Source organism: Papaver somniferum, chromosome 8 (genome assembly GCF_003573695.1).
Source record: "Papaver somniferum cultivar HN1 chromosome 8, ASM357369v1, whole genome shotgun sequence".
Lineage (NCBI taxonomy): Eukaryota > Viridiplantae > Streptophyta > Magnoliopsida > Ranunculales > Papaveraceae > Papaver > Papaver somniferum.
In genome coordinates, this window is record NC_039365.1 from 30,668,933 (window position 1) to 30,691,289 (window position 22,357).

Below are 22,357 nucleotides of genomic sequence, written 5' to 3' on the forward strand. Positions count from 1 at the left end.
TAGGGTTTTAGATTCATTTCTTCTCCCGTTCCTTCAATGGCTCTGCAACTAAGATCAAGATTTCGACCCATCCAAAACCCAAATCTAATTAAGTTATTCTCATCGGAGTCTAATAATAATGGTGACAAGGTTCCATCATCATCATCATCTTCCTCTCTTTTCAGTGATGTTAAAGAAAGTCTATCATCATCACCGCCTCGAAGAAATACTTTAAATGATTCTCCTCCTCCTCCTCCTTCTTCTGCTCCTAAATTAGACGAAGTTAGAAAATCTCTCTCTGAATTTCGTCGGAGATCTTCTGTTCCTCCCCAACCAACGACTTCATTTCAACATCTTTACAAGAGAAACGTTTCGATTAATTCAATTCGTGAAAGCTTAAGAAATATTCGGAAAATCAGTGAGAAACCAAATGCTCGACCTAATAATAACATATTAAGTGGAATCGATACTAATTCCTTTAAATCATTCGTGAAGCGGGGCAGTGACCAAGAGACTAATCAATCTAATGCAGCGTTAGGAGGAGGATCGGAATTACCCAGTGATATTTTTGGTGGTAAGGAAATCAAGGAAAAATCAGAAGCTGAGATGGAAGCAATGAAAACTGAGTTTTTGAATCCATACTCTCATGAAGAATTAGGTCGAAAACTTCGACAGCTTAGACCAGATGAGACTACTAAAAAGGACTTCACAGTACATGGATTGAATGAGAGGCTTAAGAAATTGAGAGTAATGGAAGAACAAGTTGTTGATAAGGTTGGAGGGTTGCCACTTAAGAGTCTTAAAGAGAGTTTATTGAAATTGAAGCTTGATTCTGATGAAAAATCTAGGATGCAGAGTAAGTCTCTGTATATATGAGATTACATAGTTGTTTATGTTTTTCAATTCACTCATTGTTTTGGTTATTAACATTTTTCTTTCCTTTTAATAGTGCATAATATTTCTATATTCGGTGGATACTGGAATCAATATACTGGACCTGCAAAGGAGCTTTTAGTTGAAAAGGCAAGTAACTGCGTTTCATTTATACTATATTGTATGTTCAGTAGATAAGATTTTGTGCGTACATGGCTCTGTGGAATTGCAAAGAATCCATTGGCAACTCTAGTAGAAATGTGTTAGATGTTTTGTAGAGTTCATACATAACTCGAAATATATTGGGTGGGAATTACTTTCAGAAATCTAGAATTGTATTCGTAGGTGTGTTCTAAATTTTTTGGGTAGGTTGGGTCTTTCACGGAATCAAATAATTGGATACTGTTCAATACCGAATTCTATGTAGGTTAGGCTTTCGCAGAATGAAAGAATTGGGTACAATTCAGTACTTAGCTCATGAAGTTTTTCTTCAAACAATTTGTGATGCTGGAGATATGTTAACTTTGTAATAGAGATTCGAAGAATGAATCTGTCAGCAAATGGTCTTGATTAACTTACTGATAAGAGTTCTGTTGACATGATAAACACACTAGTGTCTGACACAGGCGTAAAACATCAAAAAATACCAGTTAACAATCTTCAGACGAGAGGTAAGTTGTTGCCTGAGTAGGACTCAAAGTCTAGTAAATAAATCTACTAATTACTCCTACTTGACATTGTTAAAATATCGTGTTTCAACAGTGTCTTCAGAATGCGATTGTAATACTCAAATGGTGGTTACAGTTACTTCAGAAGTTATGTGCATGCTTGAGCTCGTAATATTGAATTACTTCGGTTTATTCTCCATTTTAGATTAGATTACCTGAATCCACAATCTTTTGGCATATGAATGCAGTATTTCCATCCAGATAACATGTCTTCAGAAGAGAAGATGAAGTTGGAGCTCAAGAAAGTTCGGGACGAGTTTAAAATATCAGAGTCGGACTGTGGATCTTCCCATGTTCAAGGTAATATTATTTGTCTTTATCTCTGTGGCTCTTGTGACTCATATATTTTTATATAAAGTAGTGATTCTGAAGTCCTAGAAACTGTAACACATTCCTGAAATATTGGTCCAAGATGACAAATGATAGGTAGAGTAAGTTTAGGTACATGTTTTTCTTGGTGTTCATGATAAGTAAAAAGTTAAATTTAGATTTATGCTGTTCTGTGAACCAAGTTTCTGGAAGCGCATTTGTTGGACTTCCTTGAAGTACTTGTTTGTACCTTACTAAAAGTCTGCAAAAACAGTTATTCATGAAGCTTTATCAACGTACTTATTAATTTATAAATCATGGATGTTTCTCTATTTGTTGCAGTTGCTCAACTGACAACAAAAATCAAGCATCTATCATCTGTTTTACATAAAAAGGTAACTTCCTGTTTACGGATATATTTACGTTGTCCCATTGATGTGTCATTCCTTCATTATTCTATTCCTCTTGGCAATATAGATGATCTCGCCAATCGTCAACTTCATTTCATAGTCTATTTTTCACTGTACTGCTGGCTTTCAGTTCAAAAACCTGATGTAGCAGAAATGTAATACAAGGTATTTACGTTGTCTAATATGTAGGATAAGCATTCTAGAAAGGGGCTGGTAGCAATGGTGCAAAGGAGGAAGAAGATTCTTAGATATCTCCGAAGAACAGACTGGGATTCTTATTGCCAAGTTCTCTCACAACTTGGGCTGAGGGACAACCCAGACTACAAACACTAAGCCTCAAAATCTCTCTACTTCACATTATTATGCGCTGACAATTTTCTTGATTTTGTAGTTTTGTTACATTCTTTGGTTATTTTTATACTCACTGTTGTCGAAACAGTGATATATTATTATAACTGGGTTTAGAAATGAGATTTTTCTGGTTTTTGTATTTCAAGCAAGCAGAGCTGGTAACAAGCACCATTATTTAGTGTTAAAGCTCAGACTTTAGTAGACTCTTTAGACAAACAATCCGGGGTTAATAACAATGTTATATGTTTACCGACTTAATAACACTTCATTTATAACGGAATACTACATTAACAGTTCTTAGAATCCCCTTGTTAAGTTAATATGAAAAACAATCCCAATACTAGAGTTAGCTTACTGAAAAAGAAGAGAGGGTTATTGAAGCAAACACCTGACTTGCTGCCATGACTTACTGAAAAAGCAGTAAATGTTGTATCTCGTCTAACTTTTCTGTTTTGTTTGATGTGTTCAAAGAGAAAAAATCATGGTCGATATATCTGCTTTTCCTTCCTGGTGCTATCACATTTGGTCTTGGAACTTGGGCAAATTTTTCGAAGACAAGACAGGGTAATAATGCATTTTTTGTGATTTATCTTTCATTTGCCACCATACTTGTTTGAGAAAATGTGAGCTTGGAAAGTTCATTTTCCTGTAAAATCATCAAAGCTTAAGTGGTCAATTCTAAATTATGTGTTTAAGTACTGGGGGTTGTTTGAATTTCACGGAGTTACTCTATAACTATAATTTATGAAGGCAATACATCTAGAATCACCTGATTTTACTTTTTAATTTTTTATGTACGTTCCTAGATGTGTTTTGGTTGATTGGTTGAAGTGATGACATGAAAGTTGTTTGGTTTTACTGAATAGCTGAATTTGATCTGGTTTTCTTATTTTGTTTGTAATTTCCCGTAATACTCAAATGTTTCTTTTTGTAGGTTGAGATGCTCGACTATAGGAGGAATAGGTTGGGACTGGATCCTGTTGTGTGGAACAACATTTCCTCTTTTTCTTCAAGGGAAGATTCAGGGTCTCTGGAATTTAGGAGAGTGATGTGCGAAGGTATTTTTGATGAGAGTAAGTCAATTTATGTTGGACCTCGTTCCAGGAGTATTTCAGAAGTGACAGAAAATGGCTACTACGTCATTACACCTCTAGTTCCAAACTCAAGTGACCCTAAGAGGTAACTCTGCTGCGGGTAGTCAAAGATGTTCTGGTTTATGGATTATTAGCGTGTCTCTCCTTGAATGTTTGACTATGTTTAGATTACTAGTTTGTGGCTCAGGAACATCTATATCATATGTGCTTTATTTTACATGAAACTAGGAATACTGATAATTAGGTTCATCATGTCTTTAATGTGAACTAACCTGAACCAAAGGAACAAGAATCTACCGAATGAACTTAGTCAATCAATCATCTGTATATTACAAAAAAAAAAGTGATTGAAAAACACGAAGAAAGATTGGATAAAGGCTTCGGAAAATGCCTTTTTTTTTTTTGTCATTGGGCACTGTTAGTATGTAGCATGTACAAGAATTCTGGGATCACCTTAGTACTGTCACAGAAATCTGGTGTTATTCCTACATACATCTGATATCTAAAGGAAAGCATTCATCATTACTATGTTCATCTTCTAGTAAAGTAATATCACATACATATATCCTTAGTACTTCTGGGTCTCACAATTCAACTGAGTTATCATAAATTGAGTTATCATAAAACAAAAACATAAGATAGGTCGATCATATGGTGGAGGGAATTGTGCATTTTATGTAGGACTTTTCAAATTTCATGCTCTATAAAAGACTGGTTGTAAGTTAACCAAACTTTGGGTTTTAGCATGTCGGTGGTAACAAATTCTGACTGAAAGGTTACTTGACTCACATAACCAAATCTTAAAATTGCTTCTTCATGATGCTTCTTCATATATTGCCTCACTGCTCGGCATCTTTTACAACTGAGTTGTCAATTTATTAAGAAATCTATTGTCAGTGTGCAGTCACCAGTTCTGGTTAACAGAGGATGGGATCCACGCAGCTGGAGAGAGAAGCATCAAAAGGATTCTCAAAATGTTGAAACAGTTTTGAATATAAAAATTGTCGATGATGGAGAAACTGAAGGAAGCTCTCGATGGAAGTTTGGTCTAAGAAGCATGGTTTAAAAAGGCGTTTGTGGGGCACACTTTAAGGCGCTTTTTTGCGCTTCAGGTTCTAGGCGCTTCTAGAGCGCCGCTTTACGAATTGGTTTATACTAGAAAGTGAAAAGTAGGCCTTTGAAGCCCAATAAGGCTTGTTTCACGTTTTCTAACTAAATACTAATAAACCTAATTTACAGGGCATGATGATCATGATGACAATGACTATCTACATGATGAGATGAATGATGCAGACATTCGCGGCTAGTACATTTAAATAGCTCTTGGGTAGAATATGTGATATCAGTATGCCACATGCTTTGTTAGTCTAATTGTTCCTTTCATTATGTCTAAACCTCGTAGTTTTCTTTTATTAGGTTGATAACTTCTTACTGATATATATTATTATATATTTCAAAAGCTCACTTTCGCTTTACGCTTTGGTATGAGAGCGCTTCACCCTACGTTTTCGCTTTTTAAAATCTTGCTAAGAAGCCTATAGCTAAAACCTTTGAGGTAGATACTATATCTTCTCTAATTAGGCACATATGGCTATATTAGTTGCAAGATTCTAACCTTTCGATGAAATAATCAGGATCCAGTAATATCTTCTACTCTTTCTGTGAAAGTTATTGGTGTGATTGGCGGAAGTGAGAAACCTAGTATTTTTGTCCCTGCAAATGATCCTAGTTCCGGTCAGTGGTTCTACGTTGACGTACCTGCAATTGCACGTGCAGCGGATTGCCTGAGGATACTCTTTATCTTGAAGATATCAATGACAATGTTGATCACGGTAATCCATACCCTCTCCCGAAGGATGTCAATACTTTGATCCGCAATTCACCCATGCACAGGACCATCTCAATTATACACTGACGTGGTATTGCTGATAACTAAAATTTAGCATCTTCAAATGCTATTTACTTTTAGAATACTGATGTTGTCCAATTATACGTTAAGTAAAGTGATTTCCCCAATTAGTCGCATCTAGGAAATCTTATTAGTTAGAAACTGGACGCTGACACTTACATCATCTATGTGAACTGTGAAGAATAATTTGGAGGTCTCGAAAAGCTATCTCCATCATTTTGTGCCTGGAAGGGGGTGATGTAGGTCTGTAACCTCAATTTACTCGGATATTAGAAATGCATCAATTTTGGAACCTCACTTGAGAAATGTCATGGTTACTTTTCTTGCATCTAACTAAAGGTTAAAAAAATTAGTGAAATATTTGAAACCGAATCAACCTAAAAAGCAAGTAATAAAGGTGCAACTAGCATTTAGTAATTTAAAGTTGAGCGTTGTCTAGTGCATTTCTGTTTAGCTGAAATGTTATTGTTCACAGGTATTCTTTATCAGCTGCTGTAACGTTCATGGCAGTGAAGAGGCTAAAGCCTAAAAAGATTCGGAGATGAAAACCTCCTCAATGTAATTGTAGAGTGAATATTTTGTCTTCAAATTTATTTTTAGTTGCAGGTGACAGAATACTGTGACTCAGAATAAGAGAACGGTTAAAATCAATTCATACACATCTTGATCATATCTTACTGTTTTGGGCAAAAAAGCAGGTAACCAGCTTCTCTACCGAAGCTTTATAGGCCTACTATGCATTACTATAGTCAGTCTATCCATTTACAATGCTTTGTTTTTGAATCGTGTCATTGCTCATATGTCTTGGGACGCACCGTCAGGAGTGAATTCTCCTTCTTGTCATTAATAAAGTTTCCCGTTCGTACAGATTTGTGTACACGAAACTACTTATCTTTTTTTGATTGAGTTTTAGATTTATTTGGGAAGACTGTCATCTATATCCAGACACGGCTGCATATAGGAGCATTGCTGTTACCCTTGGTAAAGCTGGTTATGTGAAAGAATTGACGAACATTACTGAGTGCATGAGGCATAAGCCTCTCAAAAAAATAAAAAATATGTGCCGCAAGAACTGGGATCCATCTCTTGAACCTGACGTGGTTGTATATAATGCTGTAAGAACCAAATTATTTTCAGCAAACTCATCAGGTAAAAACAATACTGCTCTCTAAAATCTGAACAAAAATCAAAAATTACAAAGTCGTGGTATTTAGCAAAATTATTTACACCACTAAATATAAGGATTTTGGTTAAAAACCCAAAGCGGTCGTCTAGTTTATAATAAATATGTTATGTTAAATGTATGTAAGTGATAATATACGCAATTTTATAAAAATCTGAAGAACGTAACACTAATTGTTTACTACATTTTTTGAGACGAGCATCAGATACGTCATTTTCCGAGAAAGTGGTATACTGCTATGTAACATAAATGGCAATTAATGATTCAATATTCATGATCACAAAGAATCCAACTAAGCATAATGAATTTTTAAGAAAACAACAAACTCTAGAATTCTGAAACTGGTTCTAACAAATTATTAATCTAAACATTTCTTCAATTACGCGATGGAGCATGTCTTTAGTTTTTACATGAGTTGAGTAAGATTAAACCACACGAGGCCCCCTACTTAAACCGGAAAATAACTTATTGTGTTGAACTTTAGGGGACAAATGTAAAAATAATAAGTAAAACAAAACAAAATATTCTTTGCAACTTAAGTGATGCTTGAAAAAAGAAATGCTGATAGAATTTTGAACTACGCTCAGACTTTTTACTAAACAAGAATCAATCTACATCAAATGCTTTATACTAATCCCGGAAAACGGTTAATTGCATTTTAAGTTCTTGGTATGTCTCTTTTTTACTCTTCTTTGTGTACCTTGGTTTAAGCATCCTATTATTCAATCGTGGACTTCATAATTTTAACTTTACTAAAGTTATTGTATCCATATTCAGTACATGATTGATTTGTTTTCGAAACCCTGTTTGCAAAGCAATTTTGTTTAGAAAGGTATATAGCTAAGATATATTACATGTTTTGATGAATGCTAATCAGACGGATAACTACAAAAAGAATATTGCTTATTCGAGAAATTATTTACTATGCAAAATATTTAATTATGTATTACATAACAAATTAGCTTTAAAAATTCTCGTCCAAGCTAACAATGGAATGCAATTTTTCTCTTATGTAGGTATATGTATTCCTTTCCTTGTCGTCACAAAAATTTCAGCAAAAACACGATGGATAAGTAGGAATCGGTGCATTTTCACCCTTCAGTAAACACGTTTCATTGAAATTTTTTATCATATTGGTGGATGATTTGTTACAAACTTCATGTTTTTCTTTTCGTATAATGTGCAAGTCAGTTACATAGATGGTGCACTAAAATATTTATGCGTGATGTGTCTAAACAAAAAGTTTTAGGTGTCATATTAAATTGTTGTGTATTTTCATAATATTAGAAACGGAACGGGCTTAGAATCATTCATTCGAGAAGGCTTCGTAGTCTTAAGAAAGGTTCGGGTCTAAATATCATATCACACTAAGAAGTGACTCCTATAGAAAACTCCCGAATTAGGCGAGAACAAACCTACTTAGATATTGTAAGAGCGAGGTTTTATCCGCCAATATTTTGTTCCCGGACCAAGCGCCCACTTCCTTGGTCTTTGGTATGGATAACTCCCTTTTTTAGTCCCTTAGTTGAGGGCCCAAAATCAACTTAGAAAAAATGACGGGATATTAATAGGTCTGTCAATATCTATCCGATATCCGGAATCCGTTTCCGAGTATTCGAGATCCTATAGAATTTTATCCGTTTTATCAAATATCGGATCGAGTTTTTTATCAGATATTTCTTACTTAATATATCAGAATCGGATTAGGCTCCATCTGAATTGTTAATATCCAATATCATATAGACGAGAATTTATTTGTAATTTCCATCATCCATATTTCTCATCGATAACCTAAGAAGGAAAACTAACCTAAGAGTGTGTTTGGCACCGATGAATTCGAGGAGTGGAGTTAGGGGAGGTAGTTGGAGGAAGTTCATTTTATGGGTGTCTGGCATCCTTTTTATAGAGCTGATTCCGTATTCCCGTCTAACTCATTTTCCTTCCCTTAGTGGAAATGAAACTCGCACCATACGCCATGTGATTTCAAACATGACGTTATTAGGAGATTACTATTATTAGGAGCGACCCTAAAAGAATTAGGGGCGACTTTTTTATTCCCAACCTATAAAGAAGGTTATGGGATGTCCAAATTTACGGAGATTACCAAAGTACCCTTACACAGTCGGTAGTTAAGAAAGTGGTATTATCTACCGATTACTAGTATTCTCAATGTTGTGGTTGTTAGCAATCAGTAAATAGGTGAAGTTCATAAATAACTTCATAAACTACCGATCATGAAAAGTTCCCAAATTCGAAAAAATTGAGATTTTGACAAAAACAAAATTTGGGGCATCTTAATAATCGGAGGTTAAATTACCTTATTTAACTACCGATTATAGTAGTTTCCAAATTCGAAAAATTGGTGATTTCGGCAAAAACAAAATTTGGGGCAACTTTATAATCGGAAGTTAATAAATATTACGAGTCTACCGATTGTGAAAATAGAGAAATGAAAAATTCCAATAGTTTTTGAAAATTTTGAATTTGGGGCACTAGCACAATCGGTAGATAATGAACATCACGAGACTACCGATTGTACAATCGGTAGATAATAAATATTACGAGTCTACCGATTGTGAAAATAGAGAAATGCAAAATTCCACTAGTTTTTGAAAATTTTGAATTCGGGGCACTAGCACAATCGGTAGATAATGAACATCACGAGACTACCGATTGTACAATCGGTAGATAATACATATCACGAGTCTACCGATTGTGCATATGTATTTGAACAAAAAGATATAATATGTTGATAAAGTACTTTATTATCTACCGATTGTAAGACGTTAATGGTGCCGAATACATTTAATCGTCTCTTTAATCAGTATTGAACCTTGAACATGATATTTTCATGATGTTTCTCACCTTCTTCCTCCATGAAAGCGTCGTATAGGGTTTCCTCTCCACAAAAGTTTGGATCATTCAACATATATCCCAAATCGTCTTCTCTATACAGTAGTGAAGCTTGAACATTATGTTCTTCACCTTCTTCTTCATACCCATCCATGTTTCTTGTTGATTTAAGAAAAATGGTAAACTCCCACTTCTTCTTCTTTCTCTTCTTCTTCTCTCTCTCCCACCAAAAACTAAAACCAAACAATAGGAAAAAGTTTCCTAAAACCAACTATATACGACTAAACTTCCGATTATAAAGTTAACTACCGATTATGAGACAATCTACCGATTAAATACACAAATACACTCGATTATAGAATTAAGTACCGATTATGGGTTTTGTAGAAACACAAATAAAACAAACCACATTAAACTACCGATTATGGAGGATAAAATTACCATTTCAAAAAATCAGAGATAAGGGGTAGCAAGATTTATGTTTGGGTGACCTTTTTTGTCTTTTTTGTCGCCTCTAATTCTTTAAGGGTAGCCCCTAATAACTCCAGGATTTCAAACTCCACCCCGAGTACAAAATTTCCTTCCTTCCTTCCCTCTCTCTTTCCTTTCCATTTTTTTCTCTTCTTCCCGTAATCTCCGCCACACAGAGAAAACTCCCGAGCCTGAATCTGGGTAACTCTCATCATTTTTCCCATGCTTGCATCATGAACTATTGTTAAATTTCAGCTGTTTTTTTCTCTCATGTAGTGTTCTCGTCATCTTCATCTTTTAGATGATTTATCAAACCCTAGATTTTATTTGAACCCAAAAATTAGGATCAGTAAATAGATGTACCTTTTGGGTTTCTACATATAGGGTAAAGAAGTTTTCATGATGGATTTCATGTTTCTGAACCAAAAAATTAGGATCAGTAAACATACATGTACCTTCTAGATACAGGGGTAAAGAAGTTTGCATGATCAATTTGATGTTTTTCTTGTTTTTCTGTAAAAACTTGAATCTGATCTACTTGTTTTGAGGCGATTCATCGCTTGGAAAATGTTTGACTAAATTGTGAGAGAGTACAGTACAAGGTGCAAATTAGTTTTGAATGCATGCATATTATTTGATAAAATTTCTCACTTGGATATACTTCTTGCAGCATTATGATGTTCGGGTGGTTAGGATATACATTCATAGAATCCAATTTTGGTTGCTTGATGTATTGCACTTAATTACCAAACTAGTCAAAACTGTATCTAGCGAAAGTCTGGAATTGCATACTTAAATTATTATGAGTGCTCAACAACTATGTGAATGATTTTGCCACTTTAGTAGATTATAGTATGACCACTTGCTGATTAGAATTCTATCTAACCACTTACTAAATGCTTTAGACTAGCATCCTTAAGTAACTAAATGGGTGAGCTTATTTCTAATAAAATTGTGTCTGTTAAGGTCTTTTGTTTTGATAATTGTCTCTTTTGTATTATCCAATGAGACTGACCATATCAAACTTTTCGGTACTCATTTATGCCATGGGATTTTAGTTAACTTATATATCGTTGCAACTTGCAAGCTTCTGAGAAAGCAATACTATCGCTATGTAGTTGTGTGATATCGTCATCTAATGTTTAGGAAATAATCTATGACTGTGCTGCAAATTAAGTAGTTGTAATTTGTGAATGGTTACAGTTAATGAATCATTTGTGTTATATTTACTGGAAATTGTAGCACTGTTGGTGATTTGTGTGTAATTATTAGACTGGAGGTAGTTGGAGTTCTAGGTACTTGGAACTACCTAGAATTCTAACTCCACTGCTGCCAAACGGTTATGTCAAACATAAAACGACGTGGGAATTATTGTTCTATGCCGCGGCTCGGGATTTTACACCCGATGCCACGCGGCGCCTTACGCCCATGACAACATAGAAAGGAACTCGAATTCTATAATTAATCTATACAAGTGGACGTCAAATTTTGTCTGTACTTCTATCTTATGTTTGAGCCCATTTTTATTACCATTTTTACAAAATAAATAGGAAAGATGTTTGGGAAATGTACACAATGGAGTAACTATTTTTACAACTGCAGCTCCATTTGATTGTTATTTATGTCAAATCCACTGTCTTACTTTTGGTGATTGTTTGCAGGACATTGCTGCCGGAGCAGTAAAGAAGAGGCGTCCTGCTACTAAGAAGCCTTACTCTAGGTAAATGATTGGTGCTACCTTGGTTTGATCCTGTTAATAAGATTGTTATGAACTTATGAGGATTGCCTGAATGTTAAAGTAGGGTCAATGGGTCATATATTTTGGTCCCAGTACTACTTGGTACATTTGCAGTAATTTCCTGATTCACATCCTTCACTGAAGCTTGCAGGATTTTCCCCCAACACCATCAACAAAAATCACCCAAAACCCTAATTAAAAAACCATCACCGCGTCCAAATGTGGATATCTCGTTCATCACGACTCACTAAAACCCTAAACCTCCAATTCTATTCTCAATTCTCAGCAGCAGCAGCAGTTTTACATCAAGAACCAGAAATTGTTGTGACCCCAAAACCTCAATTATATACGTACTTAGATGATTTACCAAAACCCAACCCTAAATATTCAGAAACAATCATAGCAATTCCCAGAACTGATTCTGGTAAAAGTATAGCTGCTAAAGAAAGAAGAGATGGCAGAGTACCTAGTATTGTGTTTGAACAAGAGAAAGGTGAAGAAGGTGGTAATAAAAGATTGATTTCGATAAGAAATAATCAGATTAAGAAGCTTGTGAATCATTTGGGGAGATCAATGTTTGAGTCTAGATTGTTTGATCTTGAAGTCAAATCTGATTTTGAATCTGATGAGATTATTGAGAAAGTGAGGGTTTTGCCTCGTCAGGTATGGTTTTGTTTGGGTTGATCTCAAACCCTTTTACTAGATTTTGTTAATTTGTTTTTGTGATTAAGTTCCGGATTTAGGGTTTGAAATCATGTCAGGGGAGAGGCATTTGCCCCTATATTGTAGTTCAGCTCAGTTTTAACCTAATTTCTAGCATGGAAATGTAATGTTCACCTTTTTTTCTTGCATACTTAGCAAGAGTATCAGCTATTTCATTAGCTTATCTCTTTGCAAAGTTACAAGACCAAGAATTTAAATAACTTAGTTCATCTAAACAATTTCTAACGTGTATGTACGTTGCAATTTTATCATGTGTTCCTAAAGCTGTTTATTTCCTAACTTGTTTTTTCTTTTATTTATATCATATGATCTGATTTTTTATGTATTTGTAATCATTTGTTAGCTTCATCTCGATGCGGGAACTGATGCAGTACTTAATGTCACCTTCTTAAGGGCCCCTTCAAATGCTCTGTTGAAGATTGATGTTCCTCTGGTGTTTATAGGAGAAGATGTTTCTCCTGGATTGAGAAAAGGTATGTCCTAAACATACTGGCATCTGTCATTATTTATTCGTGTGTGCAGAAAAACTTGTCATTTGTGATGTTCTAGTGTGCAAATCACATTTTGATATCTTGTTATTTCATGCCAAGCCTGTTCATCTTTCATTTTAAGTTTGCAGATTCTCTATGAATGACTTCGTTGCCACTATGATTCTGTGAGAAAATATTTATACCAATCATCAGATTCTTTTTCTTAAATTGGTCCTTGATGTTGTCGATCTATTTTGTTAGTGTCCCCAATTTCTGTTGAGATGCTACTTTTAAATAATTAACCGTTATATTGAAAACCAGAGTTGGATGGCACAAAAGAGTGAAATAGAATAATTTGTACAATCTGGCGTAATGGTTTTGCTTTTCTTGCAACTGTTTCGCCACTTCTTACTAAACAATTACATATATTAAAGTTAACATACTGGTGTATTACATAAGGTGGGAGAGTTTTTATGAAGCAAACGGATAGTTCAACGGAACAGGACCTAGGCACCTAGCAGATGTGTTTCAGCTAGGTCTCCTAACCTGAATGAGCATTAGGGTGAGATGATGTTGGCCGCATTTGGAAATTGATAGATTAGGTCAAGAAAGTTAGTAGTACTGTAAAATGAAATATCTAAACCCAGTGGTGAAAGTTGGCTGCATTTTAATTCCGTTATGCGTTTGAAGGTTGCAGCTTGTCTGTGAATGACTTTAGTGAAATCATATGCCACTTTGATTTCATTTGTGAGAAAATATCTATATCGTCATAAGCTTTTAAATTCATAACCAGAGTCCTCTTTTTCTTGGATTAGTCCTTGTTGCAAATGTATTTTGTTAATTGAATAAGTGGTAGGGTAAGTTGATCTTGATCACATTTGGAAATTGGTAGAATAGGTCAAGAAAGTTGGTATTGTAAAATGAAATATTTAGGTGCATGCACAACCCGTAACATATCATGTCTGTTGGATAAACTTTTGATGTCTTTCAGGGGATATATCTTCTAATTGTTGACATCGTGTTTGTACCATGACCGCAACCATGTCCTTGGAAAGCCAACATCATTTTCTACCCCATAAAGTCTTTATTTGCCATTCTTTTGAATTGTAATGTTCACCTTTTTTGTGTTGTGATTTTGATACGTCTGTTTACGCAAAAAACTGTGTTTGTATTAGGTCATAGAGGCATTTTAAAGGTCAAAAGAATGAAGATTTTGTACCCTTCAACTCAATTACTGCATTCTGCATATTATGTTCTTAGTAGAAATTTGCTATGTTTAATGCTTGAGAACAATTCCCCCCGGAAGTGTTCATCTTTATTGCCTATCTTACTTGAAATGTCAGTTGCAAAGTGTTAACCTGACCTTTACAGGGGCTTATTTGAATACCATGAGAAGGCACGTCAAGTACCTGTGTCCCGCAGACATTGTCCCGCCTTATATTGAAGTTGATCTGAGTGAGTTGGATGTGGGCAAGAAGATAATAGCCAAAGACCTCAAGGTTCATCCAGCTCTGAAGCTCCTTGTACAAGAAGATGAACCTATCTGTAAGATTAAAGGCGCTAGAATGGAACAAAAGAAGGGAAACAAATGAGTACTTTTTTTCGTTCAGAAAAAAGGAGGATGAATTTGACAATGGCGATCATGGAGTTAGCAATCACATTCATATGATTGCTAGCATGTCAGATATTCAGCTGAACAGTCCTATTTTGCAAAGCGAATTTTGGTGTACCCTTCTTTCAAAATAGCCAGAGTTGGAGAGTTAGAGAAATAGATACAATTTTTAACTATAGGATATTCTTCAGCCTAATCGAACCTGTCATCACAATTAAATTTCCTGGTTGTTTCTGAATGAAAAACCAAAACTAGTAAAGAAAGAACTCCCCAATTGCATTAGCCCTCAAGTCAATCACATCAGCAATATTGTCCTGCACTAAGTAAATTAGTATTATCCATGCGTATATTTCAGTGCGGGACACTAAATGCTTTAATACCTTTTTTTCATTCATTGGGCTAATGCGTGGTGCTGGTAGAAAACAACCTAGAAGGCTCATGCTCTAATATTGGTTCTATAAATAAAATACATTCCACATTTCTAATTCTACACTTTCATAGCATCTTCTCTTTCTTTGCTGACCCATATTCATTTGTTCATTGTTTTTCTCCATTCAGTACATACTTTCATCATGGCTATGGACAAAATTTTAGTCAACGGTGTAACCGAGATCTTCAAACCTTTGATCTTTCTAATTTCACAACAGATTACTCTGGCATGGGGTGTAAAAGACGACTTAAGAAAGCTTAAGGATACCTTAGAGTCGGTCCAAGCTCTAATTACTTCTGCCTAGGAAAAACAAGTTAATGATCCTACTGTAGGACTTTGGTTGACAAGACTTAAAGATGTTGTCTATGATGCCGACGATGTTATGGATGAGTTATCTTACGAAACCATGCGTCCGCTTAAACACAAGGTACAGGCTCTTGTTTCATCCTCCAACCCACTTTTATTTCGTTTCAAGATGGCCCGTCAAATTCGAGCCATCAATAAAAAGTTGGATGAAATTTACAAAAACAGTGATAGGTACCGATTGCAAAATACTGGTACTGCTCGAGATAATCAGACTAGGGAGCAGCGTAACCGATTAACCTCATCCATCGCCGTCGGTGATGATTCAATACTTTTAGGGAGGGAGGGTGAGAAATCAGACATAATAAAGATATTGATTCGATACCGTCAATATCTGCCTCATCATCATGTGGAATTTCTTCTCTAACAGAGAAGATATCCACTTTATCCATAGTGGGTATGGGAGGACTGGGTAAGACTTCAATAGCTCAATTGATCTACAAAGATGACTCCATAGTGAGAAACTTTGATCTAAGAGCTTGGGTCTGTGTCTCTGATACTTTTGACATCTATAAGATTTTAAGAGATATCATTGAGTCCATTACTGGATATAAATGTGAGAATCCATCAAATGTCGACGTACTAGCAAAACAAGTCAAAGAAAAATTGTTTGGTAGGAAATATTTGCTAGTGCTGGATGATTTGTGGAATGAGGATGTTAGAGATTGGGAAAAACTTAAGAGTTTCCTCGTCTATGGCGGGAACGGCAGCAAAATATTAGTTACTACACGCAATCAAAAAGTTGCATCTGTTGTTGGCGGTACAGTGCATGATCTTAAAAAGTTATCAGACGTTGTTTGCTGGTCTATTATCGAGCAAAAAGTACTATCTCGAGGTGAAGCAGTATTGACTAAAGAAATGACAAATATTGGAACTAAGATAGCAAGAAAATGTGATGGCTTACCCCTTGCAGCGAACTCACTTGGAGGTTTAATATGCTCCAGAAGAGACAAAAGCTATTGGCTGTCAATAGTAAACAGCATTAATCGATTGCAAGGTACGCCTTAACATACAACAATCATATCCATATTAAAACTTAGCTTCGATAATTTATCTTCTCCTTTGAAACAATGTTTTTCATACTGCTGTATTTTTCCAAAAGACTGGAAAATAAATAGAGAAATATTAATTCGATTATGGATGGCAGAAGGATTCCTTTTGTCATCTAGTGGAGGAGATGATGCATCTCTTGGAGACATAGGAGATGTGCAGATGGATGAAGAATCGGGTGACATTGAGTCATGTAAGATGCATGATCTTGCATCGAGTGTTCTAGATTGCAATGAATTTGGAATCACATCGGTAAGAAATAGAAAAAAAGAAGTTGCACAAGTTCGTCGCTTACAACTGCTATTTGATAAAGAACGAGGTTTGGCATCTCCAAAAGTGTTACCAAATGCGAAGAAGTTGCCAACTATTATTGCTCTTAACCCATGGGAATTTTCGCATGTTAATTCTTTCTTTCGTTATAAGCGATTACGAATATTATTTCCTCTCAGGAACTGGTCTACATGCTCACTTTCGGATGGCCTCGAATCTTGTCTCATTGGGCACGAACCATGTTTTACTTCATTGATTTCTAAGCTGAAGCATCTAAGGTACCTTGACCTCGCATACGTAAATTTATCTGGTAAGGTGTCTTTAAATCATTCTTACAATTTGCAAACACTTGTACTGCGTAAATTTATCTGGTAAGGTGTCTTTAAATCTGATAAAAGTGTCTTTAAAACGTTCCAAGCCGGCTTCTTCGTGAAATTGGGTCTTTCAAAAGTTTGAGGCATCTTGATATCTCATCCTCGAGTATAGAACTTATACCCCAAAATATTGGGTCCTTGCAACATTTAAGTTGCCTTGATCTTTCATTTACAAAAATCTCTAAGTTACCGGATTCTATCACACTTTTATCAGCAGTTTAAGGACGTTGAAGTTAGATGAATGCCGGAATTTAGATGTCTTACCTAGAGAGCTAGGAGCACTGACACGATTAAGGCGTCTTGATTTGACTGGTCCTGAATCATGCATAATCAACCTCTGCAATTTGGAGATACTAGAACTAGGTTGGGAATGTGAACTTCCAAAAGAAATTAAGAATTGGCCGAAATTGAGATTTTTTGTGCACTCTAGAGATAATGATGGCACTTGCCTTGAAAGATTAGAGGATTACATGGTTAGAAAAGAAAATGAGATCTCAGGAAATCCCAATAATAATGGCATGGAAGAGTTGGCAGGCTTCAACTCCATTCAGGTGTCATCTATAACAAAACTTGAAAATGTGAGTGGTAAAGAAGGCGCACAAAGAGCAAAGTTGAAGGATAAGAAGCACTTTCGGGTTTTGGATTTAAAAAATTGAGAACCATTCCGACAACTTCGTTTTCTTCTCTCAAGAGATTGGATTTATTTGGTACCAATGATAATGCAGTAAACTCATTATTCTGTAGCCAAGGATGTCTGACCTCTCTCACAATCATCGAAATAGCGAATTCTCCAGATCTAGTATGTTTACCACCACTCAGCGTACTACTCCAACGCAATGCTCCTCTTCTTTAAAAACTAGAGATCAGGTGGTGCTCTAACTTTCAAGGTTTCCATGATGATGATGATCTAAACAACTACAACAACAACAGCAGTTCTTTTCAATCACTGAAGCTTCAAAGTTGCCCTGTTTTGACATCTCTACCGGATTTACGGTTATGTAATTCTCTCCGGGAATTGCCTATCAACGAATGCGACAAACTGAATGAGCAGACAATCCCCTATGATCTTAACACGTCCCTCACGTTTCTTGAAGATCTGAGAGTTGATTTTAACAGCTCCTCCAGGTTTCCCTATTAATTTGTTGGAAAAGGATAAGAAATAGATCAGCTTGCTGCAATTCATCCCTTCCTTGCAACACCTGATGCAGTTACTACCACCAGGTGCATAGTGTCTCTCTGTTTATACTACATGGTTTTTCCTAAGCGATAATCTTTAATCATACCAGTAGAATGCATTGGTCTCCTGTATTGTGATTCTATATCATTTTCTTTTCAGTTACTAACGACGATGATTTACTTTCAGTATCCTTCTTTCAGAGACACCATAAACTACCGGAACGTAAGCTGCGGTATATGAGTTCCTCTTGCTGGGTAAAAATCTTTATTGGGTGATGAAGAGAAGGTACGTAGAGACAATTAGCTTGCGGTAGAAGGATCTCCCAGGCTATTTGAGACTGCTCAATTATCCGCTGAAACTTATTTGAATCTGTAGTTTAACATTTTAACATTATGTTACTTGGTTAGCGTTATGACAAATGGCTCAAGAAGATGAAATACATTGTGGGCTCATGTTTCTTTTTGTCATTTGATCGTAAATTTGGTAATGTACATATCTGGCGTGAAATCTGGACAGACCGTCCCCTAAACCACTCCAGAGTCCAAAACCGTCATGTAAGTGTGGTGGGTGAGATTCCCCCTCCGGAAATTAGGTTAAGTCCTATGGTCTTCTAATCTAGCAGTTAGATTGACAAACCAGACCACGTCATCTGGGACCACTATACAAAGCTGTTTGGTTCAGCGCTTTAAATCTCAGTCGTTAAATCAGAAAATTAATCTCCCAGCGCTGAACCGTTCAGCGTTTGGGTTAATTTTTGAGCGCCGAATGGTTCAGCTTTTGAATCTAGCTGCTACTTGAACTGCAAGCAAATGCTATGAGAGAGAAGTAGCAGGTACATGTGTTAACTTTTTTCCCATACTTATTTTTTAATTTGCAACACTTTTTGGCCAATCTAACAACTCAGTCTAGCCCACAGGGGTTAGCCTTAGCAGGGGGTCCATTAACGGCTGAACTGGGTCCATCACTTATGTGACTGCCGTTTTGAGTAGTTTGGGGTGGCGGTCTGGTTAGAATTTTTGTATTTCATCTAATCCAACTATTCTGAATCTGAGTTATTTAGTCTCTCCATCGAATCCTTCAAAGGGCCAATTCCAACTAGTAAATCTCAACCAGCTAGCAAGATTTTTTTTCTCTACTAAATATTTTTTTTTTGTAAGTTCTGGTGATGTTCTCTTTATGATCCGTAGTTTGAATTTGAACTGCTATAACCTTTTTTGTTCAGAATTCATCATGCTATTTCTAGCTGGGGACTTACCAAAAAAAAAAGAAAAACAAGAAAAAGAAACTAGCTGGGAAGTGGCCATTGGGTGATTTGCACTCAAAGGTACACTTTTTATGTGTTTTCCTCGGTGAATTTGTATTTCGAGCCCAGTAATGATACATTGACCAGGAGAACCTACCAGGGATTTTCCCGTGTCTCACGCAAAATACTTGGCCCCCTATTTTCTTCCTGTGCAGCCCCCTGCTTCCCTTTTTTGTGAGTCACGGGAGAACCCCGATAAATTCTCACGGTCAACGTAGCATTACTCTTTCGGGCCCCTCAAACTCAGTTGTCAATTGTACGAGCACACCTGCTTTCTTGTCTAGTTTAGAACATCCACATCATCTATATTTTCGATATTCGCTGGGAAATTTTGTGATTCGTTGGGAAATTTTGTATTTCCTCCTCAAAATAAATAGTTATTTTGTATTACTCCTTTTTATATCACTAATTGGTAAATCCTCGGATTACAAAAGGATTTGGTTTGCTCAAAAGGCTATAGAATTTATTTGCGTTGACAGGAATGCAGTTGGTGCACGAATTACTATCTCCTGTGTTACGGTCTTTCCCATATAGCTGCACTTCGATTTTGTCGAGGAGCTTGTGATTCTCATGACACATGAACACCTCAGTTTATTTATTTGTATCCTGGATTTTTTCATCTAAAATTTTCCCTGACCATCTCCCACATAGATTCAACTAAGTTGTAAAAAATTCGCTAGAAACAGGGATTGAACCTGTGACCTTGTGGTTAACAGCCACACGCTCTAACCAGCTGAGATATTCCAGCATTACTGTCCACTATTGCAATCCGTCTTTATTCATTCAACACCTATTTCTATTGAGTTTTGCTGCTACTCAATGGTGGTGAATAAAACGCCATGGAATCTGGATTATAGCAGATCCATACAATTATTAGTGTACCATTTTCGACAATGTGAATTTTGCCAAATGGCTCGTGCTATGATGGAGCTAGAATCGTGGGCCTGGGAAGCAAACGACGCATAAAGAGGCAAAACATGGTTTTTTGTGTTTTGCTTTCTGTTTGGCTTTGGAGCTAGCAGCGGTGGGATAACTCCCCAGTCTCATCATTCACTATAGTAACTTGAATGCTTTTATGAGTTTGAGGACAACGCTTCTGAAAAATGAGCAACATTATATCTTTATATATACCGTAGATTTCATCTCCAGAGTATTTGCAGTCAAGTACTAGATGCTAATTTTGTTTTGTTCACCGACTACTAAGAGTTATGCTGGATGTATATCAATCATGACAGTACAAACTGTCTAGGAATCTCTCTGATCCAAGAAGCACTTTGTATTCCAGTTTTCGGAAATAAAAGACTGTTTAGTTCAAAATAAGTATTGTTTTCATCGCAATTCTAGTAAAGAAAAGAACCAAATGCAAGGTTTTACCTATCAACAAAATTCTTCAAGACACATCCGCGTTCAATCCCTAGCTAGTTTTTTAGTAGAAAGATTTTGGTACCTTGTGGCTTGCCTCCTATTTTGGTTTGTTTCCTCAAGAACACTGCGGTTAGCATTCCAATAACTTATGAAAGCTCCATCATTCTCGTATACGAATTCCCACTGTTTTAAATCCATATCATAAGAGTAAATGTATTTCTTGTTAGCCACGTTTTCCAAACTTGATAAAGACTTTGAACGTAGGATTTGTAAGGATTACGAAAGGCTCTGGTAATATAGTATTTTCCACCAATCTCCCTGTCCCTGACAAATCAATAATGCCTTTCTCCACCCATTTGTTATCCTCATCACAAAGATCATCCCCACCATTTCTCTTCAGATACCATAGCTTCCACCGATAGTTAAAAGGTTCCAACCGATGAACAAACCAGAGTAATCCTTCCATTTCCAGTAGATTACCATCTAGCACCTTACTTGGAAATTTAATCAACGAGAGAATCTCAGTTCGTACATCAAAACTAAGTATCTGTTTTTGTAATGCTTCAAGATTCATACATATCCAATACATAACATGATCTGAGGAAACATAAACAGGTCTTTGACGCTGCCATCCTTCAACAATGCAAGGCATGGGAAGAATTCCCACACGGAAAGGCATAGAAACATGTTTCCGGTTTTTACCATCATCATCGGAAACAAAACAAAAGGATGAAATAGCAGTGTTGTTTGTATGTATTTTTGGGTCTACCAACTTATATCTTGATGTGGTCGAGTCATACGCTAAACAAATACGACCGTTCCGGTAATGCTCTAGTAGAGGTATTGAATCTTTGGTGATAGGGTTATAAAGGTAGTACCAGTGCTCACCATTACCATTCCGTTGACTAAAGCTTAAAAGAAAAAATTCACCATGTGATTCAATCTGAACAATATTATCAAAGCAAACCAGACATCGTGGTGGTCGAAACTGAATAATCCATTCTTCCTTGTTACCGATATCAAAGCAAACTAGACTATATGCATGTTCTGCTCTATCCTCATCAGTATGATTTTTACACCATACAAAATTACCTGCTGCTCCTTGATGATTATATTTATACGTTCTTTGAAGATTAATGAAGAAAGTACCGTTAAATAAGTTATGCCATTGTTTGTAGACGCACCTGAATCGAGCCAAACTCTTATCGGGAATTCTTGTAAGCATGTTATTAGTTACGCAGTCACATGGAAGTTCAGGTAGTGAAAGAGCACCATCATCATCCGACATCGTCTTCGTGTTTGTTTCTTCTGTTCAGTTGTAA

General features: G+C 36.1%; 3 protein-coding genes, 1 non-coding gene and 1 pseudogene across 6 annotated transcripts; 4 read left to right on the forward strand and 1 right to left on the reverse strand.

Annotated features, from left to right (window-relative positions):
• On the forward strand, positions 1-2,857 carry LOC113304765. The gene is made up of 5 exons (XM_026553903.1): positions 1-835; positions 929-1,002; positions 1,769-1,880; positions 2,232-2,284; positions 2,489-2,857. The coding sequence occupies exons 1-5, from the start codon at positions 37-39 to the stop codon at positions 2,630-2,632; spliced, it is 1,182 nt and encodes a 393-aa protein (XP_026409688.1). The 5' UTR covers positions 1-36; the 3' UTR covers positions 2,633-2,857.
• Positions 2,858-2,971: 114 nt separating this feature from the next.
• Positions 2,972-7,936, forward strand: LOC113305344 (annotated as a pseudogene).
• A 2,315-nt stretch (positions 7,937-10,251) lies between these two features.
• Positions 10,252-15,194, forward strand: LOC113304766 (50S ribosomal protein L25-like). Of its 3 annotated transcripts, none has more exons than XM_026553906.1 (5): positions 10,252-10,361; positions 11,822-11,880; positions 12,043-12,561; positions 12,965-13,094; positions 14,463-15,194. In XM_026553906.1, exons 3-5 carry the CDS (start codon positions 12,118-12,120, stop codon positions 14,681-14,683), a joined length of 795 nt encoding a protein of 264 aa, XP_026409691.1. In that variant the 5' UTR covers positions 10,252-10,361; positions 11,822-11,880; positions 12,043-12,117; the 3' UTR covers positions 14,684-15,194. The 3 variants fall into 3 exon arrangements, with proteins under 3 accessions (XP_026409691.1, XP_026409692.1, XP_026409689.1); XM_026553907.1 differs by having other exon boundaries at positions 12,050-12,561; XM_026553904.1 differs by having other exon boundaries at positions 11,822-12,561.
• A 41-nt stretch (positions 15,195-15,235) lies between these two features.
• On the forward strand, positions 15,236-18,815 carry LOC113301477 (putative disease resistance protein RGA3). Its single transcript, XM_026550256.1, has 3 exons — positions 15,236-16,493; positions 16,644-18,411; positions 18,554-18,815. The coding sequence occupies exons 1-2, from the start codon at positions 15,896-15,898 to the stop codon at positions 17,189-17,191; spliced, it is 1,146 nt and encodes a 381-aa protein (XP_026406041.1). The 5' UTR covers positions 15,236-15,895; the 3' UTR covers positions 17,192-18,411; positions 18,554-18,815.
• Positions 18,816-20,344: 1,529 nt separating this feature from the next.
• TRNAN-GUU lies at positions 20,345-20,418 on the reverse strand. The gene has a single exon. It is a non-coding gene; the product is annotated as a tRNA-Asn (tRNA).
• Positions 20,419-22,357: the final 1,939 nt, after the last annotated feature.

Excerpts from the sequence above, each read along its gene's own strand:
- LOC113304765 (XM_026553903.1), top strand. The coding sequence starts at position 37 with ATGGCTCTGCAACTAAGATCAAGATTTCGACCCATCCAAAACCCAAAT. Across the intron at positions 836-928 it reads TGAAAAATCTAGGATGCAGA|TGCATAATATTTCTATATTC; the intron begins GTAAGTCTCTGT and ends TCCTTTTAATAG. Across the intron at positions 2,285-2,488 it reads CATCTGTTTTACATAAAAAG|GATAAGCATTCTAGAAAGGG; the intron begins GTAACTTCCTGT and ends TCTAATATGTAG.
- LOC113304766 (XM_026553904.1), top strand. The coding sequence starts at position 12,118 with ATGTGGATATCTCGTTCATCACGACTCACTAAAACCCTAAACCTCCAA. Across the intron at positions 12,562-12,964 it reads TGAGGGTTTTGCCTCGTCAG|CTTCATCTCGATGCGGGAAC; the intron begins GTATGGTTTTGT and ends ATCATTTGTTAG. Across the intron at positions 13,095-14,462 it reads TTCTCCTGGATTGAGAAAAG|GGGCTTATTTGAATACCATG; the intron begins GTATGTCCTAAA and ends TGACCTTTACAG.
- LOC113301477 (XM_026550256.1), top strand. The coding sequence starts at position 15,896 with ATGGGAGGACTGGGTAAGACTTCAATAGCTCAATTGATCTACAAAGAT. Across the intron at positions 16,494-16,643 it reads CAGCATTAATCGATTGCAAG|AAGGATTCCTTTTGTCATCT; the intron begins GTACGCCTTAAC and ends TATGGATGGCAG.